General features: G+C 38.2%; 1 protein-coding gene across 1 annotated transcript; it reads left to right on the top strand.

Moving 5' to 3' along the window:
* Window positions 1-7058: 7058 nt before the first annotated feature.
* On the top strand, window positions 7059-8638 carry LOC108253857 (outer membrane protein YopM-like; the record flags this gene model as incomplete). The annotated part of the gene is made up of 3 exons (XM_017448562.1): window positions 7059-7568; window positions 7845-8306; window positions 8448-8638. Coding segments are annotated over 3 exons (1163 nt in total), but the record flags the coding sequence as incomplete, so codon positions are not given.
* Between the last annotated feature and the right edge of the window lie 1338 nt (window positions 8639-9976).

Below are 9976 nucleotides of genomic sequence, written 5' to 3' on the forward strand. Positions count from 1 at the left end.
GTGTTGTATTGAAATTAGAGAAAAAACAAAATGGTTTGGTACTCGTAATACAAATTGAATGCTTCAGAGCGGGCCAAGTTCAAAACTCGACTTTTTTGAGTATTGTACCTACCTATGTATATCATTGTCATTACTTCGGTGTTGTATTGAAATTAGAGAAAAAACAAAATGGTTTGTTTGTACTACAATGAGCAATGCTGCGTATGTGTTTAGTTCAAAATAAAACCAGCATCTAACCACAAAGAGAATTCAAAAGGTCAATCCAAAATGGGCCGAATAGTAAACATGTGGGGGAGCCTATGCAAATTCTCCCTCGAAAATAAAGAGAGCTTCGAACATTATTCTCTTGGAACTTTTTTTCCCCTAAAAACAAAATGGTTATCTCTATATAAACTTTCATCAGTCCTTAAATTTGACGTCAAGTGTCGCTTGCTGATATAGTGTTCCATATTAGAATTCAGGAACCCAGTCACTCGATTGGGCTTACTCATTTCTTTCTCAGTGTATGTTTGTAATAACATTATTATTTTAGTACCTATACCTAACTTATTCAAGTCCATTTTATTCTCCTTTTTATGCCTTTGGGGAAACAAAGCCCCAGCCCACACTCCAGCCCCGGCCAAGGTCAGACAACACAAGGCACGTACTCATCGCTAATTTTCTGCTCAATAAAGTTTCAATTACCAAAGTCCGCGCGCCCATCTGGCCCGAGAAACTCCATAAAAGCGCCCGGGTTGAAAATCTGTTTCGGAGCAGGGAAAATTTTTCGCCGAACCCAGGGAAAATTTTTCGCCGAACCCAGGGAAAAATGCCCCCGAGGTGTCCGGAATAGAGGGATCCCGTTTCGAAAAATTTCCGAGTTTGAAAACCGCACACTTTTCCTCCCTCCTCCTTTTTCCCTTTGTGAAATTTTCCCTCTCTCTGTGAATTTTTCCTCCCTTTGTGAATCCTTTGTCCCTCTCCTTGTAATATTTCCTCTGTCCCTCCCTCCTTTTCTTAATGTTTTGTTTGCTAGTTTTTGTAAAGATGACCAAAAAATTTTCCGCTATGATACCTATCCCGTATGTACAAAATGTACATAGGTACCAGATGAAATTTTTTAATGGTTTAGTATTTCCACTTCTTCTCCATCTTACTTCTTCTTTCCTTCCTTTTGTTCTTGTTCTTCTTTTTCCACCTTCTTCTTGAAAAAGATAGGTAGTCGTATGTACAAATGTACATAGGTACCAGATGAAATTATTTAATGGTTTAGTATTTCCACTTCTTCTCCATCTTACTTCTTCTTTCCTTCCTTTTATTCTTGTTCTTCATTTTCCACCTTCTTCTTTTGTTACAACCTCGCTATTAGGGATAGAACATTTATTTTTAGCATTGTAGTATTTTTACAGGATCAATCAAAAGTAGTGGATCTTCTCCTAGAAGACTGATAGATGAAGGGATGGAAAGTTAAAAACATAAAATGAGACGGGTCACTTGTTTTGTGATTGTGAAGGAAAAGCATCTCCACCAATTATTTAACTTGCACATTGCATAACTCCATAGTTTCACGGCGCTCACACAAATCATTGAAAAACTTTGATTCCTCCTAAATATTCCAGATTTTGCAACTGATACCTAACCTACACATAGGCTACGACAACAATATTGATGATGATTAGGTATATACTAGGTATGTACTCTGAATTCTTCACAGACCACGGGGTCCTTGACTTGATAATGATTTTATAGAGCGATGTAGTGCATTAGTCCTAAACTAAAATGGACGCGGTACACAAGGGATCAGAAAGAGACTCCCTTAACATAATAATAGAGCAATCAAATTGTAAAACAAAACAACTAATAATAATAATAAAAATAATAACAAAATCGTAGCATGTGTATACCAACCTACTAAGCTTAAAGCAGCAAAAAAATAGAAAAGGATTAATGATAATACATACCTATTAATAAATAATAATATTTCCACGTGTTGTTCACAATGTTCACACGGTTTAGGATATTTTTGTAGATAGAAAAAAGCCCTCCAGGGAATACAAAATCAGAGAGAGAAAGAGACAGAGGGAGAGAGAAAGAGAGAGAGAGAGAGAGAGAAGACAGAGAAAGAGAGAGGAAAAACGTTCCTCGAAAAACCCTGTAAACTAAACTCACTATTAGTGAGGGGTTTTGTATTGTTTTCTCTCACTCTTTATTTCCATCTCTCTCTTTCTTCCCTCCCTCTCTCTCTCTCTTTCTCTCTGCCTCTTCTTCCCTCCCTCTCTCTCTCTCTCTCTTTCTCTCTCCCTCTTCTTCCCTCCCTCTCTTTCCCTTCCGTCTCACCCACGAAACTAGAGAATTGCTTCGAGCCATTTGGCTAATTGAAAAATCATAAAATGTTAAGCAGTCCCTCCTCTGCTCAGTTCCTTCCTTCCCCTCATTTACCTTCTTCTAGTTTTCCACCCCTCCCTTCCCTCCTCTTTTTATTCTCCCCTCTCCTCTTCTACTTTTCCCCCCCCCCCCTCTTCTCGCCCCTAGGGTGTTGTATGTCTGCAGTGTGTGTATTGTCTTGTGTATGTGTGTGTGCGGGGAAAGGGGAAGGGAATCTAATGTTTCCTCATAATAATGCAACCTCCTACCCTTCCTGCTCTCCTAACTCCCGAGTCATAACTCCCAGTCCCTCCCACTCTCCTTATCTCTCCTGATCTCTCCCACTGGTAACTATATTAACCTCCCTCCTCCTAGGCTCCTAATAGCTTCCCCTAGACCTTTCTACTTCCCCTACTCTGAACTACTAGATATTTCCTAACCTACTCCACTTCTCCCGTATTTAGCTACTAACCCTCTATCCTTCCTAACTCCCTATTCCTTGTCCTAACTTCCTCTATTCTCTACGCCTATTAACTTCCCCTAGACCATCTACCCCCCCCCCTCTCTTAACTGCTAGAGCTAGATCCTTCACCCTCTGCTCTTGCTAATTCCCCACTCCTTCTCTCCCACACCCATATTTAACTACTCCTTCTCCCACCTCCTTGTTCTCCTAATAACTTCCCCTAGACCTTCTACTTCCCCCTCTCTTAACTGCTAGATCTTTTACCTCTCTTCCTTTCTTCACCCTCTACTATTCCTATCTCCCTACTCCTATTCCTCCTTTTCTCTGCTCCTAATAACTTCCTCTAGACCTTCTACTTCCCCCTCTCTTAACTGCTAGATCTTCTACCTCCCTTCCTTCACCCTCTACTCTTGCTGATTTCCTACTTCTTCTCTCCCATACTTAACTACTCCTTCTCCTACCTACCTGTTCTCCTAATAACTTCCTCTAGACCTTTCCACTCCCCCTCAAGATAACTACTAAATATCTTCTACCTCCCTTCCTTCACCCTCTACGGTCTACGGTTCCTAACTCCCTACTCCTATTCCAGCTTTCCTCTGCTCCTAATAACTTCCCCTAGACCTTCTACTTCCCCCTCTCTTAACTGCTAGATCTTCTACCTCCCTTCCTACTACCTTCTGCACTTAACAAAGTACTGCTTCCGCCTTATAATACCTCACTATACACAATTATGTTATATCATTTTGAAAGCAAGTTAATGCTGTTTTTCATTTTGGTATTAAACTACGTTAGAGTTAAGGCTGCGGTTATACTCGATCAGACTCCTAGTCGTAGCCTGCCTTGTAAGCACTATAGGTCGCTGGTTTGATACCTGCCCGGGGCGAACTTTATTCTAAACAGGTAAGTTTCGTTGTCGGAACGACTGGCTTTCTTTTATATTGTCCTCCTTCTCCCTTCGATTTTGGGACGATAAGAACTCAACCTTTACAGTACCATTTCTTTCGGCAAGGATAGTCTTCCCTATGGTCTGTCTGACGAGAGACGTAGTATGGGAGAGATCAGCTGTTACGTAGCTACATACATATACCTCTACCAGGATAGAGAGAGGATGTGGAAAGCGAATCAAAAATGTATGAACCTTGCCTAGATACATAGGAAGACTGTTTAATATTTTTATAATAAAAAACAAAATGTATCCTTCACGAAGGTTAGAACACATAAAATGATGGCGCCCGAAGCCCTTGTGAAAAAGAATTTCGTTACCTTATTGTAGATAGATAGTAGATTCTGAAGCAAAAAAATAAAATAAAATGGATAAAAGTAAAAACGATGAGTACGTTAGCGGTATTCAATATGGGCCATGCATTAAGTATTTTCCCAAGGAAGAAAGCGTATAAAAAAAATCTGGTGTGAACATCACACGACTTTCTATTACATTAAGTCGGACAGTTCTAAAAGTTTCACCATTCGATTCCGCGTGGCTTCTGCCAAACCTTCCCACTTAACTAAGTACTGCTTCCGCCTTATAATACCTCACTATACACAATTATGTTATATCATTTTGAAAGCAAGTTAATGCTGCTTTCATTTTGGTATTAAATTACGTTAGAGTTAAGGCTGCGGTTATACGCAATCAGACTCCTAGTCGTAGCCTGCTTTTTAAGCACTTGGTCGCGGGTTTGATACCCGCCCGGGTTGAACTTTATCCTAAACATCAGGTGATCGAACACATTGATAGTACAATGTTCATAGAGCTCCCTATGATAACAAATCTCAACCTATCCAACAACAGACTGACAATTCTACCTGATAACACGTTCATCAGTGTAAATACTTTGATACAATCTTCGCTGTTGGAACGACTGGCTTTCTTTTATATTGTCCTCCTTCTCCCTTCGATTTCGGGACGATAAGAACTCAACCTTTACAGTACCATTTCTTTCGGCAAGGATAATCTTCCCTATAGTCTGTCTGACCAGAGACGTAGTATGGGAGAGATCAGCTGTTACGTAGCTACATACATAATTATACCTCTACCAGGATAGAGAGAGAATGTGGAAAGCGAATCAAAAATGCATGAACCTTGCCTAGATACATAGGAAGACTGTTTAATATTTTTATAATAAAAAACAAAATGTATCCTTCACGAAGGTTAGAACACATAAGTACTCAAGGTCGAATTGATTTTGGAACACATGCCTTCAGGCACACTTCATTTGTCAAGGGTCTAGGTTTATCTTGCCCCTGGGATCAATTCAATTCGAAGAAATCATTCAATGAATTTCATCACTGAATGGTAATGAATTTCATCTCAGTTGTACCAACCACTGCCTAATTCCCTGAAAGAAATTAACAGCGAACACTATAAAAGGGCACTGGGTATTATAATTCTAATACCTAGTGGGCAGTCCAGTGGCTAATTTAAGCAACACTACCTAGTTTTCAGCTGAATTTCCTTCAGGGATGAGCTTCATTCGATACCTAGCTGCAACAATGCAACACAATATTGCCTCAAGTATCTACCTACGCCGAACCTAATATGCTTAGGGTGAGTTTACACTAGACTGAACACGGCTCATACAGTAATAGGTATATGCTCTATGAGTGTAATGAGTTAATGAGAGTAATAGGTAATTATGCTTTCAGCTCTACAGAAGTACCAGAAGGCAATAGAACATAGTACAAAAGGTACTCGTAATACAAATTGAATGCTTTAGAGCGGGCCAAGTTCAAAACTCGACTTTTTTGAGTATTGTACCTACCTACCTAGATCAATATTCGAAGAGGAGTCAGGCAGGGCGATGTAATTTCTCCAAATCTGTTTACATCCACAATACAAAGTATGCTTGGGAAAATCACACTTCCCCACAAAACCTATAAACCTAGGGAAAGAAAAATCTAAATGTTCCTAACATTTGATGTAATATTTGGTTTGAGGTTAGAGCATAAAAATCGTGTCGGTTTTCAAATAAAACAAATGCTACCGCCCGTACCGAACGTCCCTGTGGCACACTTAATATAATGTAAAATATAACCAGTGGGGGACCGTGAGGAGAAGAAATATGAAAAGCCCTACTCGTTTGGAATACATTCGATTTACCACTGAAATAATCAGAATAAATCTTCTCATGTGATAATAAGATCGTCACAATCAATAAACTGAGGCAGTTTAGTGTAGCGAGCACACTAAAATATAAGGTTCAGTCTAGACAGCCTGAAATTGACTCAAATAGCTGATCTGCATTGCCAATCGATAAGTCATTTCTTCGGGTTTTGCCAATCAACAAAAGTGAATGTTCACTACTGAAATAATCAGAATAAATCTTCTCATGTGATAATAAGATCGTCACAGTCAATAAACTGAGGCAGTTTAGTGTAGCGAGCACACTAAAATATAAGGTTCAGTCTGGACAGCCTGAAATTGACTCAAATAGCTGATCTGCATTGCCAATCGATAAGTCATTTCTTCGGGTTTTGCCAATCAACAAAAGTGAATGCCCAATGATACTAACCAACAGATCAGGCATCAGTTAATCGACACCGAGTTAAGAACTCTAGCTGGAAAATATCATTTCCCGCGTAGCGTGGGTAAAAAACAGTGCAGTTTTATATTCAGAGTCTGGATTAACTCTTCAAAAAATAATCCAACTAGGTATTTTATAATTCCAAAAGTGGGAAATTCCACTCTTCCGCCCAAGTCCTTTCCACTAAGTAGGCCCCTTTCTTCCGCACTGATGCCCTTTTATTTTTTATACCTCAAAAGGGGAAAAAAGTTTATTTTAGAGTTAAGAAAAAACATAAAATAAAAATACATTTTACATCTAACAGAAGATAAGATCAAAGTTGTAATGCTAAGGTTTTCCTCTTTCCTTCCCTACTAGAAAAAATCAAGTTCTGCAAAGGAAAGCACAAGAAATGATTTATTTCGAGATTTTCAGTGTTGAAAATATGATAAAGGCGTAGAGACTTGTGAAATTTATTCTTGGGAAGCACGTGTTATATCATCAGCAGACGCTATTCATCTGGAATTCTAGAGATGGAAATAATATTTAATAATAATTCTGCGAAATACAACGAAAATACTCTGTGTAGGATTGACAAAAATGTTTTTCCTTATTTCAGGTGAAAATGTTCAAATTAGCTGCATACTGCTGATGAGAATGAAGAGTGAGCTACATACCAACATATTTTGTATATCCACTATTTAGAAGTTATCCATGTTTTCACATTTCTTGCTCTTCTTTTGTTTCAGCAATCAAATCGCTGAACTGGAAACAGCAAACTGGTCCCCAGAAATCCAAAACAAACTCACCACACTGTTCATAGGAGAGAATCACATTCACCAAATAGAAAATCTCAACGGATTCAGATCGATCCTATGGCTAAACATGGACAGCAACTTATTGCAAACATTGGATAGTTTACCAAAAACAATGGAAACATTGAGCGTTGCCAACAACTACCTGGTCAACTATTTGGAGTTGAATCGAATGACCAGTCTGAAATGGATCGTTCTATCCAACAACTACATCAAAGAATTTGTAATTCCCAATAGAAAACACATTGAGAAATTAGACCTCTCCAACAACCTTATTTCAACAATCAACTTGAACCTGAATAATACGTACTACATCAAAGACTTGATATTGAGTTATAATCAAATCAGTAAGCTGAATGCAAATACATTTCGAAATTTAAACGTGTTCAGATTGTATCTGAAGTTCAATAAAATCAGTGAAATACACGATTTCGCCTTCAACGGGTTAAACAGTACTTTAGAATTTTTAGATCTAGAGAACAATAGACTAACGAATATTAATCAATGTTTCCGAAATTTAAAGAAATTGAAATATTTGTATTTACACAATAACAATATTGAATTTATACAAAACAATACTTTCGAACATTTAGTCAATTTAAAATCAATTAGTTTGTCAGGCAATAAATTGACAAGAATTCCAGATTTTATCCACAATAAAAGACTATCACATTTGAATTTAGGTTACAATTTTCTAAATGAATTAATTTTGGAAAGCAGTATAGTTGAAAATGAAATCATAGATCAAAATATGTTATTCAATAGCAACGCAGGTATTATGAGTGAAGATGAGCAATATGTCAATGATGAACCTATTAATGAAAGAACCAGTCATGGAGGACCAATTCTCGATGAAACACTAAATGTTAATAGTGACTCCATCATTGATGAATATGCACCAAACCATGATACTCACGAGAGAATCAAAAGCAAGACCACGGAATCATACAGTAATAAATATACAGACTCTCTAAACATTATCAATGATAGTACAAATCTCTATGAAGATCTTTCAAAATATGCAAGTCAACTGAACACGTTTTACGAGAATTCCAAGAACAAGAAAAGACATTACAAAGCTAAAAACTTAAATAGCAAAATTAACGTCCAACAGTTCAGTTTTCCTAGAGAGCAACACACTCACAAAACTAATCCTGACTCGAATGATGAAAAAACATATAGGTATGAAGAAAAATACAATCGTAAAAATAAACCTAAATTTGAAATAATTGATTATTATGATGATATTACTTATAAATACTCGGAAAGGAGAAAAAGAAGTTTGGAAATTGATGACTTGAACAATTCAAATTACGAGTACAGCACAGATAAAACTATAAACAGAATCAACGACAGAACACATGTAAAACGTAGAAGATACAAGCATTACAATGATCATAATTACAACAAGTATGTAAGATATAAGAAAAATATCATCAGTACTAATAAAACGTTAGACGATGAAGATACAGTGGATAAAAACAGGTATAAGAACTCCATCAATGATATCAATAGTAAGAAGAGCATTGTCAGTCGCTATGCGCATTTACATGTCATAGCTACTTATTTTCCTCACGAGGCTGAGTGGGCTTACCTACCATGCTGGCACCGATCAATCATTTGCGAGATACAAATTTCTTGACCCCGCCGGGAATCGAACCCGGGTCTGGCCCCGCAACAGCCAGTCACGGAATCAATCATTTGGATGATACAAATTTCTTGACCCCGCCGGGAATCGAACCCGGGTCCGCTGAGTGGGCCCCACAACAGCCAGTCACGGGATCAATCATTTGCATGATACAAATTTCTTGACCCCGCCGGGAATCGAACCCGGGTCTCCCGCGCGTGTAAAGCGAGTGCAGTGACCACTACGCCATGGGAGCTGACTTAGATAAGTTAGTAGGTAGGTAGAAAAGTTCGTAGGTAGGTACATACATTACGTAATAACAATGCTGCCTGAGTAGGTACTCAAGGTCGAATTGATTTTGGAACACATGCCTTCAGGCACACTCCATTTGTCAAGGATCTAGGTTTATCTTGCCCTTGGGATCAATTCAATTCGAAGAAACCATTCAATGAATTTCATCACTGAATGGTAATGAATTTCATCTCAGTTGTACCAACCACTGCCTAATTCCTAGAAAGAACTTAACAGCGAGCAGTACAAAAGGGCACTGGGTATTATAATCCTAATACCTAGTGGGCAGTCCAGTGGCTAATTTAAGCAACACTACCTAGTTTTCAGCTGAATTTCCTTCAGGGATGAGCTTCATTCGATACCTAGTTGCAATAATGCAACACAATATTGCCTCAAGTATCTACCTACGCCGAACCTTAGGGTGGGTTTACGCTAGACTGAACACGGCTCATACAGTAATAGGTATATGCTCTATGAGTGTAATGAGTTAATGAGAGTAATAGGTAATTATGCTTTCAGCTAATGCAACACAATATTGCCTCGAGTATCTACCTACGCCGCACCTAATATGCTTAGGGTGAGTTTACCCTAGACTGAACACGGCTCACACAGTAATAGGTACATATATTATGCTCTATGAGTGTAATGAGTTAATGAGAGTAATAGGTAATTATGCTTTCAGCTCTACAGAAGTACCAGAAGGCAATAGAACATAGCTTACCACTGAATTCGATTTACCACTGAAATAATCAGAATAAATCTTCTCATGTGGTAAAGAGATCGTCACAATCAATAAACTCAGGCAGTTTAGTGTAGCGAGCCTACTAAAATATAAGGTTCAGTCTAGACAGCCTCTAATTGACTCAAATAGCTGATCTGCATTGCCAATCGATAAGTCATTTCTTCGGGTTTTGCCAATCAACAAAAGTGAATG

Source organism: Diaphorina citri, unplaced genomic scaffold, assembly GCF_000475195.1.
Source record: "Diaphorina citri unplaced genomic scaffold, Diaci psyllid genome assembly version 1.1 scaffold3830, whole genome shotgun sequence".
Taxonomy (NCBI): Eukaryota; Metazoa; Arthropoda; class Insecta; order Hemiptera; family Psyllidae; genus Diaphorina; species Diaphorina citri.